Source organism: Lactuca sativa, chromosome 4 (genome assembly GCF_002870075.4).
Source record: "Lactuca sativa cultivar Salinas chromosome 4, Lsat_Salinas_v11, whole genome shotgun sequence".
NCBI lineage: Eukaryota > Viridiplantae > Streptophyta > Magnoliopsida > Asterales > Asteraceae > Lactuca > Lactuca sativa.
Window position 1 is genome coordinate 11,336,008 of NC_056626.2, and position 23,601 is coordinate 11,359,608.

General features: G+C 36.2%; 3 protein-coding genes across 5 annotated transcripts; 1 reads left to right on the forward strand and 2 right to left on the reverse strand.

Moving 5' to 3' along the window:
• Positions 1–414: 414 nt before the first annotated feature.
• Positions 415–7,604, reverse strand: LOC111887189 (AP-1 complex subunit gamma-2). 2 transcript variants are annotated; one of them, XM_052770149.1, is made up of 18 exons: positions 7,262–7,604; positions 5,703–6,005; positions 5,481–5,622; positions 5,187–5,360; positions 4,903–5,082; positions 4,156–4,310; positions 3,955–4,045; positions 3,682–3,845; positions 3,539–3,593; positions 3,291–3,413; positions 3,103–3,198; positions 2,862–2,989; positions 2,664–2,768; positions 2,221–2,501; positions 1,742–2,074; positions 1,196–1,374; positions 926–1,030; positions 415–845 (listed from the first exon to the last, which is right to left on the reverse strand). In XM_052770149.1, the coding sequence occupies exons 1-18, from the start codon at positions 7,291–7,293 to the stop codon at positions 750–752; spliced, it is 2,742 nt and encodes a 913-aa protein (XP_052626109.1). In that variant the 5' UTR covers positions 7,294–7,604; the 3' UTR covers positions 415–749. The 2 variants fall into 2 exon arrangements, with proteins under 2 accessions (XP_052626109.1, XP_052626108.1); XM_052770148.1 differs by having other exon boundaries at positions 1,196–1,377; positions 7,262–7,602.
• A 4,880-nt stretch (positions 7,605–12,484) lies between these two features.
• LOC111887199 (uncharacterized) lies at positions 12,485–16,329 on the forward strand. 2 transcript variants are annotated; one of them, XM_023883357.3, is made up of 6 exons: positions 12,485–12,642; positions 12,715–12,891; positions 13,542–13,706; positions 13,800–14,000; positions 14,066–14,163; positions 14,256–16,329. In XM_023883357.3, the coding sequence occupies exons 1-6, from the start codon at positions 12,579–12,581 to the stop codon at positions 14,772–14,774; spliced, it is 1,224 nt and encodes a 407-aa protein (XP_023739125.1). In that variant the 5' UTR covers positions 12,485–12,578; the 3' UTR covers positions 14,775–16,329. The 2 variants fall into 2 exon arrangements, with proteins under 2 accessions (XP_023739125.1, XP_023739129.1); XM_023883361.3 differs by having other exon boundaries at positions 14,252–14,379.
• Positions 16,187–20,141, reverse strand: LOC111887211 (probable alpha,alpha-trehalose-phosphate synthase [UDP-forming] 9). The gene is made up of 5 exons (XM_023883371.3): positions 19,977–20,141; positions 19,763–19,806; positions 17,145–19,095; positions 16,789–17,062; positions 16,187–16,709 (listed from the first exon to the last, which is right to left on the reverse strand). The coding sequence occupies exons 3-5, from the start codon at positions 19,088–19,090 to the stop codon at positions 16,359–16,361; spliced, it is 2,571 nt and encodes an 856-aa protein (XP_023739139.1). The 5' UTR covers positions 19,091–19,095; positions 19,763–19,806; positions 19,977–20,141; the 3' UTR covers positions 16,187–16,358.
• Positions 20,142–23,601: the final 3,460 nt, after the last annotated feature.

Here is a 23,601-nt window from a genome sequence, read left to right on the forward strand (position 1 = left end):
ATCTCACGATGATGATTTGTTTGACGAATCAGACGAGGATTCTGATATTTTCGTCGAGAGTGAAGATTCCGACGACGAGAGTGACGCTGGGGAGAATGATGCAGATGATCAAGGCGAGGACGAAGACGATGATTCCGAATGACGTATTTAGGTTTAAATAAAATTAGGATATTAATTAATAATTTTTACAAGATATTATACGAAATGCAACTTGTTTTGCCTTATTATGACATTGAAGAAAGTTCCTGTAAAGTTTTTTTCTTTTTTCGGGATATGTTTGGTTAAAGGGAAAAAAAAAACTTTTATTTGATTGACTTGTATTAATAGAATTCTATGTTACAGATACACAAATGTATAAATTTAAATCTATCATAATGTAATATTATTGAATCTAAATCAACAATAATAGAAAAGTTGAAGATAATAAAACTTGTTTGACATCTGAAATAAATTATAAAAATAAAAAAAAAATAAGGTTGATGAGTTTGTGTCTATGCCTATGATGGCAAAATTTGGTTCTCACAATTGAATACAATAACATCTTTTTGTTCATATAATATACAAAAAAAAAAAAAAAAAAAAAAAAAAAAAAAGACGCTCAGCTCAACTTGTTAACTCAATATTCCAAACGCTACACCCAAAAATATACGAAAAAAGGGAAACAACAATTGATTCAACTTTCAGCCAACCAAAACTTTAAACTTGCACTAAACACTAGAAGTAGGAAGAGAGAAAGAGGGAGAGATGGTTCACAAGTCGCGAGGGAAGTTACTGATTTGCCCTTCCTCCAACATATCTTTGTTGTTCAACTTGTAGCTTATTCGTATGCGCATCACAACTGATTTCTGCTCATGAGTCACGAGTGAGTCGGTGATAAAACAAGAGAGTAGTATTCTATATTGAATTATTAAAAATAAATAAATACCTTGCCATGCTGATTGTTGGTGACTCGTAATTTCTGTGTTATAGAGCCACTTGCATTTCCAGGAAGAGTATTACTGCTAGCAGGCTCTAAATGCAGCTGTAGGAACTGTAGATTGTAAATGAGACAATAAGTTAGAATATAAATTTTCAATTTGGGTCCCTAGCTGATTTTTGCAATTTTGGTCCCAAAAAGGACAAAAGTTGCAAGAGATATATATTAATTATAGATATAGGGGGGGAGGGAGGGAGCAGATATGTAATTTAGGTTTACCTTGGGCACTGCTGCCTGGAAGACGAAGTCTGTATAGAGCTGGGAAGACTTGTTTGTGAATTTTGCTTCAATTAGGGTTATCTGTGGACTTCCGGGTTGCTTAGACAGGTTGAACGTTAGGCTCAATGCACCACTCTCAAATGCAACAATTGGTGGATATGTCCGCCCATTCTCCTCTTCTTCTGTTCAAAAATAAAATATTATATCCTTGCTTTGACTTAATATATTTATCAAGGAGTACATACATGAAATAGGGGTTGTTTCATTTTCACTTAATTTGGATTTTATTACTTAATCAGGACAGAATCACTTAATAGGTTTTCCCTAGATGTATCAACACACTAACCCTTTTACCTTTCTTTTTCCCTCCCATTGGCTTAAAATTGATGGATATTGTGAAATTTGTTGTTTGGAATGTAAGGGTAAAATGAACAAGAACGAGTCACGAAACTTAGTTTATTTTATTTTTTTCCTAGCAGTGTGCTGTTATTTTTTAAGCATCATTTACCTGGATCGAAAAAAAAATATATATATATATATACTTACTAGGTGTTGGTGGTGGTGGTGTAGTAGGATTTGGACCAAATCCGTCTAATAGATCCATCATAGGGGAAGCGCCAGGTGTAGGTAGAGACGAAGAAAGAGTATCCAAAGCACTAAAAGGTGAGGGTGAGGCTTTATTATTGTTATTATTATTATTATTATTATTATTATTATTATTATTATTAAGTTGGGTCAAGGATAAGAGATCAGATGTAGATGAGCTTTTTTGAGTAGCAGGAGCAGGAGCAGGAGCAGGAGCAGGTGGTGACCCGCTTGACAATAGATCCAGCAGAACATCTGTACCACTTTTATGCCCATGCATTGTATTTCTACCTCCTGAAATCAAACACATATCAATATTAATATCTAATCTCTATATTTTATATTCATTTTTCAAATGGTACACCATTCATTCAATTCATGCTCTGATTGTTATTATAACATCAAATTTTAACTTTTATAATAAAAACTAAAAATTTAACCTGATTGTGGCGAAGAAGATGAGATGTCAGCACCAACACCAAGAAGGTCGTGAAGAAAATTGGCACCTGAAGAAGAGTTAGGAGGTGGTGGATGTGGATGTGGATGTGGATGTGTAGGTTCATCTACACCAAGATCCAGCAAGTCTACTAGAGGAGCATCAACTATTTTAACAACCCCATTCGGAATATTATTAATCCCTGATGTCGAAACACCTGAACCTCCTCTTCTTCCACTGTAACTTGCTTCATCAAGAACTGGCATCCTTTCAACCAATGCAGACCTTCAAATCCATTCATTACATATATATATATATATATATATATATATATATATATATATATATATATATATATATATATATATATATCAGCTTAGTTACATAATATTATCATACAAACATACATACATACATACATACATAATCATCATTTCATTTTCATACCTTAAATTCTGATGTTTTCCGATTATGGAATCAAATTCGATTGATCTCTGCTGCAGCTCAAGCAGAAGGCTTCCTTTAGATTGATTCACAATGTCTTTTATTCTCCTACAAAAATCAATAACCACTATGATATGATACCACCATATATATTATATATTTTTAATAAACGAATTTTTTTTTTTAAATAAATAAACTTACTGTGAAGAAGAAGGGAAACGTGAAGACAGTTTTAACAAAGCCATCAAACACATTGCCCTGGTTGTAAGATCAGATGTGTGTTGCTTGATAGCAGCTTCTATAACATCAATTGCATCAGACTCCGTTACCTGTCATATCAATCAACAACAACTCTTCTCAAGTTTCAAGTTAAGTTAAACATATAGATTTGGGTGGGGCATTTTGGGTATTTCAAACTCAATTTATGAAGAAACAAACTCACAGTTATAGGTTCCTCGATATCAAGCATTCCAACATTGTTTACCAATAAATCACCGTATTCTCCAATGCACCATACTGCTACCCGGACTACAGCTTCCTGTTTGAAAACACGTAAACAACATATATATACGAGAGGGCAAAAACGTCCAGTAAGATTAGACAAAATATTTTTGTTAAGATTCATGGTACCTGATCACATGATGTTTGGATTGCTCTATAGAGTGACCTTACTGTATATCCATGGAGGTTAGATGAATTGGTTATCACAACAATTAGAGCATGCCACACTTCATCCTTTACATAATTTCCAGCCTAATAAACATTCATAGTTTTTTTAGTATTTCAGTAAGCAAATGCAAAACTAATCCCAATTTAAACATACATTGAAGATTAAATAAACTATCATTTGGAAAACTACTACAAAAGTACATACGGACCTCACAAAGAACCTTGAGCATCTGATCAATGTACCAAATTTTCTCTGGGGAGAGCCTAGAAGAAGAATGGAGTGGAGATTAAAATGAGAAATGCATATGATAAATGATAATATTAGTTATTACAAAAATACCCTTTTACTTACTTTTCCACAATGGAGCAAATTTTTGCAGTAAGATCTCCCTTGAAGTCCTGGTCACTTACTACCAGATAATCAATTAGCTCCTTGGTCAAAGGTTTTACGTTGTTCTCATTGACCAGAAGATACACAAGTTCCAGGGCTCTTTTTCGAATTGAAGCATCTGAATCCTGAATAAAAAAGGAGCACTTACTGTTTATATATATGCAATTGTGCAGTATTCAAATCCAATCATCATTATATAAATCATAAATGTTACTTTTAGTTTACAAATATTACCTTGACACATTCCAAGATTGTTGCGCGATGTCTCTGCACTGCTTGACCATCTATTGATATTGCTTTCATCAGCATGTTTAATGCAACATACCTGCCATAATAATAATATTCAATTGAAAGTAAATCATTTCATTTTACAATTTACATCAAGACTGACTAGATATTTACTACCATGCATGGAAGAGGGAGGAGATGCTTTACCTGATATTATTGTCACGGTTTGATAAGAACCTCCCCAAAATATTGATTGCAAGAACACGCAAGCCACCACTATCTTCAATGCTCATAATAGTTTCTACACATTCATAAAGGATAGCATTCCCTGCATTCTTGTTTGACTCTGTCTTTGTTGCCACCTAGACATTATTCATGAATTACAACTTATGATTTTTGAAAGCAACAGTCAAACCAAACGTGTATGTAGATCAATGACTATAAATAAATCCCATATTAGATGGGGTTTACTTTAGGTTGAAATCCTTCATCCAACTATTTGTTGTGTACACATTTAATCACCCTGGATTTTTTTAAGGTCACTAAACTTTATTTTAATAAAATCTCACTTGTAGGTCAAATATAGTTGGTTATTAAACAAACAAATAAAAGTATATTACTGTTGCATGTATTTAACCTATGATTTATGTATTTTCGAAAGCATAAAAATAGTATATATGTGAATAATAATAAAACTATATATTAAAAACCAACTATTTGCTATCAACATTTGATCCCTATAGATTTTTCTGTTCATCAAAAGTCCTTAGAAAACTCTTTTTGTTGTACTTATGGAGGATTTAAAAAGTTTAGGGAGCCTATGTGTAGAAATAAATCCAGAATGACCAAATGTATACACAGTGAATAGTTGGATGGAGGATATCAACCTAAACCTTATTAGATATCATATCATTGACAACTTAACAAGATATCACATAAAAGATGGAAGCTGACCTGAGCAAGGACATCATTCATGAAATCACTAGCATCAGCATCTCCATGACCCAAGATCCGTAAAATACGGAGTAATCTTATTTGAAGAAAAGGATCCGAAATCCCAGAAATATCATATTCAGGAGCATATGGACTGTTCACTGCATCCTTCAGAACTTTTACTATGCCCTCTGTGCATTTCTAGATAGAGAATGAGAAAGAAACAAAAAGGTCAATACACCTTCCTAAAATATTCACAAACTCCAATCAAAATATCGAAAAAGTAAAAAACAAGGCCAATATACCTTCCTAAAATATTCAAGGGCCTCTTCACTGACTATACACAAATCTGCACAAAGCTGGATTGCAGTTAAAAGAACTCCATGATGCTTTTCTTTGAGTAAGGAAGCAACAGGGTTTACAAAATTCTCTGCAAGGTCAGGGACTTTCTTTATAATCCTTATAGAGCATAATGCTGCCTGTACATTGTAAGAATGTAGATAAGTACAACATATTGTGGAAATATATGAAAAATTATTAATGGTGTCAACACAATTCAAAGATAATGACATTTCAGAAGGATATTTTCGTTGACTTACTTTCTTGCGAACATTTGGATCTCGAAATTGCAGCAGCCTTTCAACTTCAGGTGCAAGATCACGAGCCATTTCAGCAGAACTTATATTGCCCAAAGCACAAAGAGCCAGTCCTACAATATACTGGTTGGTATGATTAAGATCTCTGCAAAATGACAATGGATTTTTCATCAACTGGAAGTCCACAATCTAAAAAAACAATACTACTAAAGGGTAGGTGCATACTGCTTTAGTGAATTGGTTACTAGCATCAAAACTTCTTGTCTTTCATCAAGAAGCAGCATGAGTCCTAGATATCCTATTCTCTTCTCTGGAAATCCAGGAGCTGCAATTAACTTGAGGCATTCCATTTGACCAAAATGTGTAGGATACCCTAACATGTGAATGAACATGAGCTTTGCCAAATTACGGTGTCTATAATCATTGTCATTGTCACTAACTGCTGCACGAATAGAAGCACACTCCTTTCTAACAACAGCACGTTCCTCTGCTGCAGTTTTACAGGCACGTATTGCCCGAATCATGTCCCTGCAAAGGAACAATAATCATCATCTCACAAGCTAACCAATGTCATGTAGATATAGGCACAAATCACAATCAACTTCAACTTGAAACTAATGTAATGTTAATATTGTAAATGGGTATGAGGACAAAATGAATGTATTGTGTTTTGTTAGTTATCTCCCCCCATTGAACATGTGCACATATTTTGAAGTTGGTTTTACAGTCATTCCTCCTCATTTTCTATGCTTAGAAGATTAGATACATAAAGAAATAATCTTTGAAGTTGAAGAAATTATATTGAACATCTTGGTAGATATTAGATTTCCCTCATAACATGTCTACATCTAACGGGGTGTCTGGATGATGTGCGTTATCAAAGTGATTATGATGACTTGAAGAATTCGAATCAGGATAAATAATTAGTCAGATTAAAGTTAGGGAAAGTTGGGAAATCTTACAATTATTGAAGTAATCAATTTTCTTAAGGTATTCTACTCGGCCGCATGTTTAAAAACCCCATAAGTATCCTTCCAGATTAGTTGCATTAGTCCATTATGACTCTTCTTGGTGGTTGTAGTTTGTGTATTTTAGTATTTGTAACAATCCATTCCACAAAGGTTGTGATTGTGAAATGCTAGCAGAATATGATCCCTCAGGTGGTTGATTATCAAGATATGTAATTGATTAAGTGGCTCTACAGCCTTAGACGTTACAAATTATATGAGACCATTGGCCTTGGGTTCAAGCTTTGCCCATCCACTTCTCATCTATGGACTCCATAAGTATATTAAGGAAAATTCTGCTGGACTGATAATGACACTGAGAAATGAAAGCTAAAGGAGCGAATGACGAATGGGATCGCTTAGTTGGATTCAGTAAATTGTATGGTTCTAATCTTCTAGGTTTGCATTCTTGATAATAATATTGTGATTAAAGGGGGGCTAGGAACAATTACCCACCATTGTTTTAGTTCATTTGGATGTTTACAGACAGACTTCCTACTTTGGTCATTACGCTTTTCATTCACTATGTTCTTAAGATTTTAATATCTCCCTCGTTCACAGTGTAACATCTTAAACATTCTTGTAGCTCATTATAGTATCGAACACATATATGAGATGAGACCAGTTCCTACGCACCATAATTCAATTAAGTTACTAAACGAAACCATTTCATATACTCCGATCAGTAAACAACCGCACACTAACATTCAATTCAGAAAACTCGAGATCAGAGTCACTCGAATTAGGTCAATTTTCGATTAAAAGAAAGCAACTTACCTTAGACGCGTCCCAGACGAGAAGGGATTCATGACTGGGTTCGTTTGGAAGCCACGAGAGAGCTCGACCAGATCCAGATTATAGCAGAAGACAAATATATAGAGCGATTGCGTATATAACTATTATTATACAAGCTGAGAATCCAGTCGAGATCTGGGGGAGATCAACTACGGTGATCTGTGAAGAGAAATTAAGATCTGAGACTTGATTGATCTCTTCGCGATGATGTGAAGATGATAATGGTGAATCTGAGCATCAAAATTCTTCCATTTTCAGGGTGAGAGAAAAAGATAAAGATGTGCGAGTATTTGTTGTGGTTTGAAAAGTTTAAGAAAAATGAAGTACTCAGTGTTTGCTTAGCTTTTTCAAAGCAAAAAGAAAAAAAGCAATATGTTTTGCAAATTAGTTTTAGAAGATAGTTTAGAAGTTTTTACATATAGGAAAAGTAACTTTTTTAAAAGTTAGGAAATACTTTTTCAAAAAAGACTTTTGGGGTTTGAAAAACTAAGCCAAACACCCCCTCAATTGCAATTTCTTCATATACTTCATTGTTAAAGTTGTTAAATAATTAAAACCCCTTCTCCAACCCAATGATGGGTGTAGCGGGTAAAACGCAGGGTGCTTGATGATCTTTTGTGAATAATGAAATTTGTAAAATTGTAAAATAATAATAATAAAATGAATGGAATGAAATGAAATCTATTCAAGGCGGCTAAGGTTAATAGGAAAAATATATATTTAAAGAAAAAACTTCAAAAATGGTACCTGTGGTTTCTGAAAATCTGAAATTTGGTCCATATTTTACAAAAACGTTATGGATCGTCCCTGTGGTTTCAAAACTTTTAACATTTGGTCCTTCCGGTTCACTCCGTTAGCATTTCGCCGTTAACTCATTTTTCAATATTATATTGCAGGGGTAATTTCATCATTTCAGTTGTAACATTCTCTCTTTAAAAGAAATTGCATGTCCGATACACATCAATCCGAACTGTTGTACCAGGATTAGTGTTTAGTAGCTCCAACACATAATCTCTCAAAAATCCATATTGTACTTGGTAGTCCCCACTAATGATACGTTCAACCATTGTTTTTGCCCTAGCAACCTTTTGCAATGACATTCCTGGCTCTAGTTTCTTGCACAACTCTTCGTGTAAAGCTTTCGCTGGAATTCTAGGGTTACTCTGGATTTGTTGAACAATTAAGTTTGCTACGTATCTGGAAGTGCAAGCTTTAACCACCCTTGTTTGCAAACATTTATGCTCATCTTGTACTGCTCTCACCAACTAATACTGATTTTCATTAGCCCTCGATATTTAGACTGCCCATGGACATATACCTTTATTGGCAATTACATCTTTACCCTTGCACTTTGCCCTACTTTTAGTTGAGGGCCCACTACCATCGACTACTTTAGATGGCTTACTTACAACACCTTTACATTTCACCCTAATCCGAATTTTATCATTTTTTGCTAGGTATAAATGTATGCATGTACTTGACTTACTCAACTCTTTTAGTAGTCGCTTCCTATCATCTTCATGAAATCCCGCAAATTGATAACCATCAGTCGCAATAACTTCCAACTCATCATCAACCATGTCATTCCCTTTATCTTTTGAATGATTGTTTAAGATTCCATGTTCATCTACATCAATAACATCATGGAATTCACTCATGTCTACATCTACATCAAATTGTATGTTAGACTTATCCACATTGTATTGATTGTCATCAGAATCATCTCCACTGCCCTCAGAACCATGGCCACTCTTAGAATATAAAGCCTCTCCACTATCATCACCCACCATACCCTCTAGATAATCCACTTCTGGTTGTTGTTCGCATGAAGTTTGAACATTAAACTTAGCATCACAATCAGCATAAAGTGAATAATCCTCTACAAATGGTTCAAAGTCATCAAATGTTGCAGTATTAGCTCCATTATCAGCTTAGCAGCTTGGTTCCTGTACATGGTAAGTTCCCACTGGTTCTTCAGTTTCAACTGCACTGGTGATCACTTTTTCTTGAGTTTCAATTTCATGATTGACCACTTCCTCTTGAATGACATGACTTTGTCTGCTAGCTTGTGTCACACCCCAAAACCGGAACGACAGAAACGTTTGGGGGTGGAGGACGTCATGTTTTGTAACATCCCAAATTTCGAGTCCAAAAATTTCATTTTAATTAACTTTGCACTTGGGCGACTCGGCGGGTCTACACGTGTCCACTGACTCTCTTAATCCCTCTCTCGACACGTCGATTCCTTCCCCTTACTCGACGAGTCACACCTGGCATGAATCGCGGGGCCACCCTGACTCAACTCGCCGAGTCTCAAGAACAACTCGACGAGTTCCGCCTTGAACTCCAGTCCCCTAACCCTCCCTGACTCACCGAGTTATTTCCCCAACTCGGCAAGTCTACTCACTGAGTGATATACGGGAAACCTTCATCCTACCCGCCGAGTCTGATCTTCGGACTCGGCGAGTTCGTACCATGCACAAACTCCATAGACCTCCTGAGGTCAGATCTGTTCCTTAAATTCATAGATCTGGCCTTCCCAAGCATGATAATCACATAAAGTTCAGACCTTGACTCTCATATAACATCTAAATGGTCTAACTTGGTGATTTACCCCCAAAAATGACATCCCAAGCTCATGGCTCCCAAAATGACTCATAAAGCTCCAAGGGTTAAGGTCTTTGGACCTCTTTGGGTCCAGATCCAAAGCATAGACTCGAGAAGGGACCAAATGCTCCACTTATCCATCCTCTAAAGGGGTTAGAAAACCCTAACACTAAGATTCAACACCAAAACTGAAGAGGGTCCAAACAAATACCTCAATATGAGCTCTATGAACTTAGAAATCACCAAAATTGCACCTCCTTCAGCCTCCTTTTGCCTTGGTCACTTCCTTCTTGCAAATCCACCAATTAAAGGATCAATAATGGCCTCTCTTCCCTCACAAACACTCTATATCTCTTAGGGTTTCTCTCTGGGGTTTGGTAGCCGCAAATGACGGCCTTAAGGGCCTTTAAATAGGTCCTAAACCCACGAAATTAGGGTTTCATTAAACAGCGTGGACTCGCCGAGTCCACTAATGAACTCGCCGAGTCCACTAATGAACTCGCCGAGTCCGGTTGTTAACCCGGATACGAATCCGCGACCATACTCGACGAGTTTAAACATCAACTCGCCGAGTCTCCTCACAACTTCCAAAAAAATAAAGAATAAAATACTATACCTGGGAATCCGGATGTTACATGCAATTTTCAATTTATTAATTAAAATTTATGCATTGCATACTACTGCAAGAATGCATGTTTTAAATGTAATACCTGTTCCAATCATCTATATTATCAGCAAGCTTGTATACTGCTGCAGGAATGCCCGTTTTAACGTCCCCGTCTGTGTAGACCCTTCAACATAAAAACAAGCTGGATAAGCATCACAACATCTTCATCTTGTAGTGCCGAATAATTCAGGGACATAATCAAGTCTTCTAAATCTTTCAGCCGCAAACATGAATCAGAAATATCTGGGAACAACCGAGCACGGAGCTGTAAATTTGACTGACCCTTTTCGTCGTGGAGTAAATCCACATAATGACCAACTTTTAAACCACAAATCAGAATATATTCAGTTTCACCAAAATCCAACTGAATCCCCTGTATATCAAACATAAACCTCCCCATTTCAAATATTTGTTGAGATCTTACTTCGTTCAACATCATCATATATGCACAAGCAATGGATCACCATGTGGGATATGCATTCCTAAGAATATTCCAAAGGGGGGAAGCTTCGAATAATACTCGTTGTGATGGTGTTAGGCGCGAAAAATACTTTTTAATCATAGTCCCCACCACGCCTTTCAAAGTTAATATTTTTATTCTATGAAATAAATATTTTAGAAATAAAAATATTAATCTATGAAATAAATAGCAACATACTTAAAATTTTGAAAAAACCATCGCTCCGCGGAGGCTAGGTCATTCCGCGGAGTGACCTCTGGCCAACGCGGAGTGATGGTTTGTTCGATTCCATCATTCCGCAGAGGAAACACATCAATCCGCGGAGCACCCTATGCGGAGTGACGTCCCTCTCCGCGGAATGGATCATAGCCAATTTGAATCCTATTCTGTAAAAATCCTAAATCCTAAATCTGTATACATTTTCAATGTAATCAAATGGGTTTCCCTATAATTTGATTCGTATTCGACATTAAAAATGAGATGATAATGTGACAAAATACCCGGGAACCGTATCCATCCTCCATTACGTCGGCAATTTCGGGGTCCATCGGTGAAGGAAGCACTGCATCGGAGTTGAAGTCGTCGCCGTAGTTGAATTCCTCGTCGGAGTTGAAGTCCTCGCCAGATTTTAAATCTTCGACCAAATTTGGAGTCGATGCGGAGAGGGGACCAGCAACGAGAACGGTGGGGACCAAAATGAAAAGGGAAAGAAAACCCTTTCCTTTTACTCAAAAAAAATACGTTGAAATTACCAATTTACCCCCCTTTGCGGAGAGTTCATAGTTCCGCGGAGGTCTACGGAGGGTCCTCCGCGGAAAGCATGACTATAACTGGATATACCGTTTTTTGTGACTAAATTTATAAATTAACCCCCAATTTTTTGCCTATTAGTGTTATTTCCCTTTCTTTTTTGTGTTTGCGTCTGACACTAAAAACCAAAAGAAATGGGGGGTGTCTAGGGCTCTAGGGGTGAATTGGCTTTAGGGGTGAACTGACTACCAAAACAACTTAACATTTAAAATATTTTTTATTCTTTACAATGGACGAAAATTTAAAGAGAGGATGGGGTTGGTATGAATTTAATTTAAACAAATCAACTCTTTTTTCTTTTTATTATAACGTGGCTAAGAAGGTAGTGAGTATAAATTGGTTTTAATATATGAAAATTGACGTTTAAGCTTAGAAAAGAAAGTTAAAACAATTAGTTTGAAAGAAAATATCGGTTGTTAAAATAGAAATTGGTTTTAAAGAAAATGTTGTATTTATGTTTTGTATTGTTTTTTTTTTCATTTAGAAACATAGGATATTATGGGGTGGGTTTAATTTGTTTAAAAAAAATATGGTTTAAGTTTAGGTTTATGAAATGGTTTAAAAATAGGTTTAGAATTAAAATTGGTATTAATTGCTTTAAACAAAAGGACTAAAGTTGAAAAGAATTTATTCGTCCAAATAGCACCACCTTCTTGTTTTGTCAATATACATAATTTTATCAGTTCCTTCAACATCAGCAGCCTCACTTTCCCCTTTGTTTTGTCACTTGCCCTCGTTCTGCAGTCCCATCATCCATGGCTTCGTTTTCAAATTTTCATTTCATCATCGGCATCATCCTTCTTGTTAATATAGTTCAAGGTAAAGTATCTCAAAACCTCGTGTCTTAGTCGATGTTTTTACAAATTTTCTCAACAATAATAAATTTCTCAGGAACTGGTGGCGAGATTGTATTCGAGGAAGGTTACACTGTCTCAACAGTTATCGACGGCGATAAGCTTCACATTAACCCTTACTCTGTCTTATCCTTGTATGGATCATCGTCCGATCTGATCATTCTCGACTCCGTTAAAAGTACATTTTACACAGTCTCGTTTTCCGATTCTCAAGGTATAAGTAAACGGAGTATCGATTTTAGTTGAATTATGATTTTGCTTACCTGTTTAATACTCCACATCAACGATTATAGAAGTCTTGTCGCACTAACGATAAAATTCCACAATATAATGTAACAACGTTACATTTATTTATTCTGTAACAATCAAAACATAAAGAATTGCAGTTCTTTTGGAGAACGGAAACGCGTTTCCCTCGAGAATTTCATAGCCCTAAGAATCAACAAGGTTAGAACCAACCATAAAGAACGTGACGATAATTATACAAGAAAATTAAGATTAGATTGAAATCAATGAAGAAAACTTACCAATGACCAAGCTTCCTAGAAAGTGAAACTTGCAAATTTGATGCTTCTTGAAGGAAAAACCTTATTACTTATGCAAGAATAAACAAGATTCATGCAAGAACCAACAATTAAGAAAATGACAATAGTTATATAACAAAATCAAGAAAGAAAACTTATTGATGATCATGCCATCTCATGGATGAGAAAACCACTTCTTTGAAAGTGAAAGTGGACATGACATGATGCAATGTGATGAATGTTTGCTTATCTATTTCTATTTTTTTTGGCATGTATTCACATATTTTCTCAATCAGACGCTGCAAGTATAAATGTGTGATATGATTGTTATTGTTTACAGTGAGTGAGATGAAGGAGCTCTCTGGTAATGGTGTTGCTGGGTACAAGGATGGTGATTTGGGGTCTGCCATGTTTAATAAGCCCAAAAGCTTTGCACTTGATAGGAAAAACAACATCTACATTGCAGACAAAACCAACCATGTCATAAGGAAAATAACCAAATCAGGTATACATGACATTGACACCACGCTTATCATCTTCCTTTATCACTTTTTTTCATGAGACTTTTGCAAATGTAACCATTTTATCAATCAAACAGGCGTGACCACAATTGCTGGAGGGTATCTACAAAAGACAGGAAAAGCAGATGGACCTGCACAAAATGCATCATTCTCTGATGATTTTGAATTGGCTTTTGATCCTCAAAGATGTGCTCTATTGATCTCTGATCATGGCAATAGATTAGTCAGACAAATTGATCTGAAGCCCAATGATTGTAGTGGCAGTTCTTCTGGATCTGGTAAATCTCTTAGAATCTTATGAGCCAAAAAACTTGTCACAATTCTCAAAAACTTACATTTTCAGGAGTGGGGTCCACCACAGCCTGGAGTATAGGCGTGATAGTTGCTTGTGTTATTGGGTTGATCATTGGGTTTGCCATTCGTCCTTATGTCCTTCCTCATGTAAGTTTCTTTGATACCACAATAGCATTGTAGTTTGAAAGTAAACAAAAGTAGGTTGCTATTTCATGAATCTAATGAAACTCTGTAGACAGGAAACAACATCAGGCCAGGTCAGCATGACATGGAAGCATTACCTAATCAATCTGGAGAAACAAGTGGTGACCTTTTGCTTCGTCATCAGAAGCGCAATTGTTAGCCATAAACTCTCCCAATTTCCAATCAGACTTTTGAGGTTATCTCTTTCTCAAATCTCTCTAATGTTTGGGCTTAACATCATTAGACCTCCACCTACCCCTGTAAAACCTATTGTGTCTTTGTTAGATTGTGATGACGTGGCACCTACGTGTGTGACAACTGTGTCTTTATTAGATAAGTTAGGTAACAATGAGACATCCATAACCCAGGATTTGGTTAACGAGTTGAAGGATTTAGTTACTTTTGATGCTACCCTTAAAAACCCTAAACCTTTGTTAGATCAAGAAAATGGTTATGGTGTCAAAAATGAAGAGAAGTCGAAGATAGATAGGCAGATATATGCTAACTTTGAGGGTTTTGTGGAAACTAGTAATACAACTTCATCCGTTGGTGAATCATGGGGGATTACTTCTTAGTTTAGTTTAGTTTTGTTTGTAAGTCATATGTCTGGTTTCCTACTTTTGTCTAGTTGTTAATGTGTTGAAAGTTGATGAAATGTTATGTAAAAAGTGTGAATGATGGCTTTCTATTTCTTACCCGATAAAAGATGTACATGTTTTTATACAATAAGTTGGTCAGATTTGGGTTATATTAAAAGTGTTTTAGCTTTAGTATGATGTTAAATAGATAAAGAGGAAATGGGTCAAAGACAAAAGACACCAAACGTCTTCGTGCACGTGATTTCCCAAGTATTTTATCCTATTTTATTGAAAAGTATTTTGCATTTTTTTTACTATTATATAAAAGGATTTCTATTTGCATTTGGTGGGGTGCACAAGACAAGAGTGGGATACAGATTATCGCCCTATCGCCCATCTTGGAGCTTCTTATAAAATCGTTTTTTTGAGGACTAAGGTTGGTGTATCACGTGCCTATCTTACGAAAATAAAGACCTGTAGTGCAAGAGAAATTTTTAGGGACTAGAATATACTCACGATCCAAATATACAAGAGGTGTTGACCTTAATGGTCACCTGAAAAGAACTTGTCTCGAGTAATAACCACATATTTTCGAAATTTAAGAATATAAAATCTTCAAAATTACATCCTCTTGACAGAAAGGTGGTTCAGAAATTGCTTTTTATGATAAAATAGTTTGAAATTTTCGTTTTTTTTTTCTCTGTCTCTAGTAGTTTCGAGAATTCATGTGTTTCGAAAAATATCTAGTTCGAAAATTTCAAACTTGTTCATGATTTCTGAACCTGTTCTTTGACGTTTTTTGGGTCGAGTTTGAACTTTTTTTGAAAAAAAGATGATGGTTGGGAATAAATGCAAGAGAGAGAAAAATAAAATAGAAAAAACAATTTGAAATTGAAAAAAATTATAAAATCATTTTTAGCAACGTTTTGTCTGAATTTCATTTTTCTTTTCTTTTTGGAAATTTCTATCATCAAAATTCGTAGATATATTCTCAAATACCGAAGATATACTGTTATTATATGAGATGAGTTTTTTTTTTTAAATTTTTTTTATGTGGCCGTTAAGGAGTCAATATTTCAAAATAAAATTTACTCTTAATATATTAATCACATGATTGACAATAAAACTATAAGATTTGTGGAAAACATGTTCATTCCCTCACATTTGAAACCTAGATAAATCGCTTTCAGTACTTCTTGAAAACAGTCCAAATAAAAGAATTCACCTAGGAAAGTCAAAATTTTGCAATCTGTCTCTATCCCATCGACATTAGACCCACTCACATACGTACAAATGCAAAAGCTATTTTCAGAGAAAAGTTTCTGATCAATGGTTAGGACTTGGGATGTTAGAAAGTCTTTTACTTTTTAATGAGGAGAAAAAAAAAAAAAAAAAAAAACTGTGCACTCTTGTGTTTTTATAAAACCAAAACTCCACTAGAAACAAACGTAACCGGCATCCAAACAGCTTTGACACCTCTCACCCAGACCCAGCTAACTAAAGTAAAAGAAAGAGTTTTCATTTTTCAAAAAGAAAAAAAAAAAAAACAAAACTGTACATGTACACGTGATATGCTTCTCCTCAAAAAACCGCATCAAAAGTAACCTGAAAGCTAGCGGGATTACTACTAGGCTTAGGATCCGAAGCGTTAGCAAGCCCCGACAGCAGTCTCACCACATCCACAGTGTCATCAAGGTAATACTTGGCTTTACTTGGCTTCCTTCCAACTGTACAAGCAAATATCTCTACTCCCTCTCCACACCTACTATTTGTATTTGTATTTGTATTTGTATTTGGAATCATATTCATTATACTTTCAAACATGTCCTCATCAGATCTATCATCCCCAATACAGCATACAAAATCCGGTGCCTCCCCTTTCTCAATCATCCCACAAACTACCTTCTCCGACACCAACCCTTTACTCACACCCTGCCAAATGCCAATCAATCAATTTCCAAAATTGCAAAATCAGCTATACCCAAGGGGCCAAAAATGTAAATGTCATTACCTGAGGTTTTACTTCCACTATATGTCGTCCCCGTTTAACCAAAGCCGGCTCATTGGCTAACACATTCTCCAAATGAACCAACAACTCCTTAGCTTGACACGAACCGAAATCCGGATCTGCATCCTGATGATGCCACACCAAACCACTCTCTTTCACCTCAATCGTTGACCCATCCGTTGACTCCCTATATAGTTCCATCACCGGTTCCGCTATCTCCTTCCACTCAAGATCCCCACCCACCACCCCACATTCCCACTCCAAACTCCCACCCCACCTACAAACAAACATATCATCATATCATTAAAATAATAATATTAGTATAACCGGAGGGAGGGGTAAAAACGACATTTCAATACCTCATGAAATACCCGTGTTCCGCCGCTATACCTAACCGCTCACACGGTGCAAGCCAATCGCTCAACGTGTCTTTCCCTCTTCCACTCACGATAAACACCGTGTTCTTCGGATCATTACACAAAACATTCAAAATTCTAATAACTTCCGCGCTTGGAGTTTTCACGATCGACGAGTGGGCGACAAGTGTCCCGTCGTAATCCAAAAAGATTGCGCGTTTATTCGACCGTTTATACGCGGACACAATAGCATCGGGGGACAGCTTTCTAAAACCAGGGGACATCGACATCACTCTAAAACCCAAACCAAATCCAATCCCCCAACACCGTTTATTATCATGATCTTTCGATGCTCGTTTCAAATCTTGCAAAAAGCTACGCGCCCAATACCCGACGTTATGTGAACTCACGTATTTATAATGCTTTAAATGTCTCAACTGCTTCTCCGATTCTTTCATTACTATAGCCGAATTCATAGCTACAGCAACCGATTCGATATCCCACGGGTTGACGCGTATAGCCCCGCTTAAAGACGGGGAACACCCTACAAATTCGGACACCACCAACATACTTGTACGGGCGTTTTCGTCCGAAATCGGCGAATTTTGTCGGCATACGATGTATTTATACGGGACTAAATTCATCCCATCTCGGACCGCGTTCACTATACAACAATCCGCCATCGAATAATACGCCGACTTTTCGTAGCGCGCGACCGGCCGGTCGATCAAAACCACCGGAGAATATTCCGGCGAACCGTACGCTTCGTTGATTCGGTTTATAATTAAATACGTTTCACGCTTCGCTTCTTGTACGTCTTTTCCGGTGCTTCTTGCGGGATTCACAATTTGGATTAAAACGAGTTTACCACGAAGGGAGACGTGAATTTGTAGGAGATACTCGAACGCAAGTAGTTTTAAACTTATACCTTTGAAAATGTCCATGTCATCAACCCCGACTATAAGCTTCTTACCTTTGAAACGCTCGGCGATCTCTTTAACTTTTCTTAATGTAATCGGGAGGTTTAAAACGGATTCAAGTCGACCCATGTGGATCCCAACGGGTAAAATCTTGATGTAGACTGTTCGACCGAAGTAATCGAGTCCAATGTGACCTCGTTTTGATTCGTAATCGAGACCCATCATTCGACTACAACATGACAAGAAATGTCGAGCGTAATCAAACGTATGGAATCCGATTAGGTCACAATTCAAAAGTCCTTTAAGAATTTCATCTCTAACAGGTAAAGTTCTGTAGATTTCTGAAGATGGAAATGGGCTATGGAGGAAGAAACCGAGTTTGATTCGGTTACAACGGTTTCTCAAGAAAGTGGGGAGGATCATAAGATGGTAATCATGAACCCAGATGTAATCGTCTTCCGGATTAGCAACTTCCATGACTTTATCCGCGAATATTTTGTTAGCAGACACGTAGGCTTTCCAGAGAACTCGGTCAAATCGGTCGGCATGATCCGGGCACATGGGGAGCATGTAATGGAAGAGAGGCCATAGTTGATGTTTACAGAAACCAGCGTAGTATTTTTTTTGAAGGTCGTGAGGAAGAAAAGTGGGGACACAATTGTATTCATCTAGAAGCTTCTGAGCAACTTCTTCTTGCTCTGTTGCGTCTACTTCGACTTTGAGTGAACCGATGTAGATAAACTCAGTTTCGGGAGAAAATCCGTCTTTTAATTGCCATAAAAGTGAATCTTCATCAAAAGTGAAGGTCAATTTTAGAGTGTCGGGATCGCGTTGAATGTGTAAAGGTAACATGTTTGCTACTATGATTTTTCTCTCTCGACAAGTTTTATCGGAATTGGAGTCGTTGTTGCTATCGGCGATGATTCCAGGTATGGTCATGACACGTGGAAGGGATCTGGGAGTTTGAGGGATGTCTAATAGCTTATCCGGATCCAAATCCAAAATGTTTGCATACGATTTTGATGCCATATCACCTGTAATTTGTAAAGTAGAATTCATTGTTAAAAATAGGGTTTTGCAGAAAGGGGAAACCACCCAAGTTCTAGTCAAGTTCTTCGATATGCATATGCATCCATGGCAAATAAGCATCTATGCAAAATTCAGAAATTGACATTATCGTCGGTATTTCCCTGAATGGTAGCAGACAAATTACGTCCTCCTATCCAAAAAAAGGACAACAGTTTTGGAGTTTGATGTCAATTGCGTTAGCATCTGATTTGAACATTGATAATGATATTGATTGTACACTTTTCAGATTCGTTTACTCTTTTTATTACTGCAGCAGAATATAGTAGAATTCGTTTATAATCTACAACAAATCACTATCGATTATCTATTATCGATTTTGCATTTGAAAATACTAGTCTTCAAGTTTTGTTGTAAAACATTCTCGAAATTGAGGAGATCAGGATTCAGAAGAAGTTAAATCGTTTCTCAAAAGATCCAAAACGAAATGATTGCTTCAAACTACAAAAAGGAAACGCACAGCAGGCGTGACTATCATCTAAAAATAGGATAAAAACAGTTTTCTTCGTAAGGAAACTTTCCATTAGCGTGTGTTCGTGATTGAATTAATACCTAATATGAGTGAAGTAACTGAAGATATCTAAATTCCTTGCCTAAATTAATAGTAATTCTTACCTAAAACGCCGATCTTCTTATAACCTTAAGAATCCTGTAATTTTCTGCAAAAATGAGAAACGGAATGAGAAAGAGAAAGAGACAGTTCATTAACTTTCATACAAAACCAAACATCATTTCCATGAAAACAAAGAGCGTCAATTGGAATTAAGAACTGGACATAGATCATATGGATGTGGAGATATAAAAGCATCCATTTCATGCCGAGACTTACTTTGAGACGATACGTGCAACCGTTTGTTTTGAAAATGGAAGTCCGGCGCGGAGGTGAATGGCGTTCCTCCGGCAAAGAACGGCGGTGGAGAGATTGCTCGGTGTTGTATGAGAGAGAGAGAGAGAGAGAGAGAGAGACTGTAATAGCGTGGGGGTTAATATTGGGAGGGGTGGAGAGAGAAGGGATAAAGTTGACATTACTTCACCATAGTTAAACATTGGGAGCTCAACCATGGTTTAAGGATCGAGTTTAACATATCATTTTACTGAAATACCCTTTACTTTACCAACATACTTTCATTATGCCATTACCTTTCTAATGGGATTTTTGTTTTTGTTAATCCGAAGTCCAAACAAATATTTGTATTTTTATTAATTATTAATCTAATTTGAAACATAGATGAGAAATTGGTTTTTATTGTTTAAACTAATAGATTTTATATTTTCTTATCTTATTAATGGTTAAATAATTAAAATCTCTTTTGCTTCAATTCTTGACTAATGGAATGATGAATGACTTAAATGGGTAAATTCATAAAATAAATAAAATAATAGAATAGAACATTAAATTATGAGTATATGTTGTTGACATATACGAAAACGAAATTATCATAAAAAAAGTGTTATTGGTAAATACAATATATTGTATGCTATATATTTATTATTATAATCAATAATGTTTTTATGTTAAAATCATAAAATTAAACATAATAAAAGTTTTATCAGGTGGACTAATGATGATTTAGTGATAGTTTGACAGTAAACAATATAGTAGACCCGGGTTCGAATAATCAGGATTCACATAAAAAGAGACGAAATGTATTTATACTAACAAAAAAATATTTTCTAGTTGTTTTTATTCACTAGTGTCCTATAAATCTTATAAATTGATGTGTATTACTAAAAACCACATAAATAAAAGTAGATTATATTATATCCTTTTTCATTTCAGTCGGGTGTAGAGCTTAATAAAAATGAAAGGAAATTTGATGGAATAATTGACTCCATCTTTTAATTTCATCACATCAAATATGATCTTGGTTATAGGTCATGTATAACAAATCGATTATCTTTATAAGATAAACTTATTTAGTTTTCAACTTTTAACATAGATTTTTCACTCTCGTCTTAGAAGTTTGTTATTTTTTTTTATTATTATAATGTTTTTCACAAACCATTATGTATATTTGGTTCATAATTTATCACGTACTTGCATGATAATTTCTTTTGGAACATCAAAAATATATAAACAAACGACTCTAAGTGTAACATCCGGATCTCGAGTTACTTCATGTTTTCAATTTTTGGTATTTTAGGGTTTGCTACGGTGAGGTGGAGGCACCACGATGTGGCAAATCAAGATAAGACCTCGTGTTTATTTAAGCCGCCACAACGTGACAGTATATGGTCACGACGTGACAGCTAGCAATCGACAAACCCTATTTTTCGGGTTTTCAGGTGGGGCCTGGTGATTGACAGATATGTATACCGAGCGGGGTACGATGGAGGGTGGGGGGCCAGTACGTGTTATGTATGTATGATATGTGATATTTTGGGGAACTCACTAAGATTTGTGCTTACGTTTTCAGTTTATGTTTCAGGTACTTCGGTTTTCAAATGGAATAGCTCGAGATGATTGCAGAACATACACCACCTCGTTCTGCATTTTCTTGATTTACTCTGATATAATGTGATGATTGATATATTTATTTTATATTGTTGGAGCATGTAAATGCTCTACAAATTATGAGTGATAGTTAGGTTGTATTTTTCCTTTTATTGTATTGGTGGTGTTTTCTCTCTCCTATATATAAAGAGAAGTGGTCATGTAATATGTAAGAGTGCACTCACAATGTAGTTTCTAGAGAGAGAAAGTGTGGTGGGATTTCTCAGATTTATTTCTCCCAACAATGTTCTTCATGTATTATTTTATCTCTTTTCTAGTTTATGGAACTCCTCATCTTCATGCTCTTCATTTTTATGTTCGTTAAATCTCATCATATTATTATTCCGCATCCACCGATCGTCAAAATGGGTTTCATCAATTGGTATCAGAGCCGCACCTTGAAGGTTCAAGCGACTAGTTCAAGGAAACGACTCCCGTTCTGTGTTTCTCTTGAAGATTTTTCGGATTTTTGCAAGAATTTTCGGGTCCAAACTGGAAATTTTTATGATGAGTTCTATTTTTATGTGTTGATTCAAGCTTAGAAGAATAAAAAAGTTGCTGATTGTTTGTTCAATTTTCTGCTGGAAAATTCATGTTCATAAATGTTCTTATGATGTTGTTGAAGAAAAGAAGAAGAAAAATGAAGAAAAATTTTTGGTCTTAAAAATTGTTGAAGATTTGCTCCAGGCATTTTATTTTTGCCTTGGAAATGAGACACAAAATTTGGGCTTATTCTTCAAGAAAGTAGAGATTTTCTGTGAAGTTTTTCTTTCCAACAACCTCTTACGTTATTCATAAAAAAGGTATGATATTCATATCTTTCAACTCAAAAATGTTGTTGTGAATCTTTATTATGAAGTGTATGGACGTAATGTAGTGTTTGCATAAAGCCACATGTCCTTGTTACTTTTTTTTGGTAAAAAGTATTCCACTTTATTTACCTTCCCAAGTAAACACCATGTGACTTTGTCCAATCTCACCACCTTTTGTCGCTTTAAACCCCTGCACACTCAACCTTTTTTGCCTTCCCAACACCTCTTTTTGACCCAAAATGCTTCAGATAAAATTCTCTTCATTAAAATATGAATAAATGGGCTTTTCGGTATCATTTTTTCATGAAAAATATCATTTTTCGTCATCAGCCTAGCCTTCCTCAGCCCCCAGAACCGCAACCAAAAATTGCCTACTGGAGCCTCCTGAGAAGCCTCTGCGGTACCCCTTTCAGTCATGGTACCAGAGCCCTTCTCAGCTACCGGATCCCTTCTCAGCTGCGGTACCCCTCTCAGACCTGATGCTGACCGAAACCTTCTCAGTTGCAATATCCCTTCCTTGCCTTCGGGCCGTAGCATCCTCCTTCCCTCTTCTCGGACCGCAGTCCTTCTTCTGCTATTCGCACCGCAGTTCTTCCACTGCAGCTTCGCACCACAGTCATTCCTTTACTTTACCTCTACCGCAACCACTGAACTACCGCAGTCTTCAACTCACCTCGGACCGAAGTCTACTACCGCAGTTACTACTCCCTTCAGTACTCTTCCCTCTCAAACCCGCAATCAACTAACCCTCTCACCGCAAGTAATCCTCTCATCCGCAACTACTCTCTTCCCTCCCACTGTAGTCCTGTCGACTACGATACCTTCTCTTCAGCCGCCCTTCTTCTTCCTACTCCTCTTTCAGCCTCCCCCCTCCTTTCCTTTTCTCCTTCCTCCATCCTTTCCTCCTCCCTCCTTCTTCTCATCAGCCCCTCCACTTCTTATTTTTTTAAACCTTATTTTTTTAACACAATTTAATTTATTTTTTGACACCATTTTTTTACACCAATGTTTTTTTCTTCAGCCATTTTTTATTTAGCCAATTTATTTTTTTTAACACCATTTTTTTATTAGCCATTTTTTTATTAAAACCAATTAAAAAAAACAATTATTCTTTTAAAAACCAATTACTTTTTATACCAATTTTTGCC

Bases quoted from the DNA above. Each gene is read 5' to 3' on its own strand.
- LOC111887199 (XM_023883357.3), top strand. From the start codon at position 12,579: ATGGCTTCGTTTTCAAATTTTCATTTCATCATCGGCATCATCCTTCTT. The intron at 14,001-14,065 runs GTAAATCTCTTA...TTACATTTTCAG, and splicing joins TGGCAGTTCTTCTGGATCTG to GAGTGGGGTCCACCACAGCC. The intron at 14,164-14,255 runs GTAAGTTTCTTT...CTCTGTAGACAG, and splicing joins GTCCTTATGTCCTTCCTCAT to GAAACAACATCAGGCCAGGT.
- LOC111887211 (XM_023883371.3), bottom strand. From the start codon at position 19,090: ATGGCATCAAAATCGTATGCAAACATTTTGGATTTGGATCCGGATAAG. The intron at 17,063-17,144 runs GTATTGAAATGT...GTTTGTTTGTAG, and splicing joins GAACACGGGTATTTCATGAG to GTGGGGTGGGAGTTTGGAGT. The intron at 16,710-16,788 runs GTAATGACATTT...GGCATTTGGCAG, and splicing joins TAGTGGAAGTAAAACCTCAG to GGTGTGAGTAAAGGGTTGGT.
- LOC111887189 (XM_052770148.1), bottom strand. From the start codon at position 7,293: ATGAATCCCTTCTCGTCTGGGACGCGTCTAAG. The intron at 6,006-7,261 runs GTAAGTTGCTTT...GTTCCTTTGCAG, and splicing joins TCGTCTGGGACGCGTCTAAG to GGACATGATTCGGGCAATAC. The intron at 4,311-4,902 runs GTCAGCTTCCAT...AATAATGTCTAG, and splicing joins TGAATGATGTCCTTGCTCAG to GTGGCAACAAAGACAGAGTC.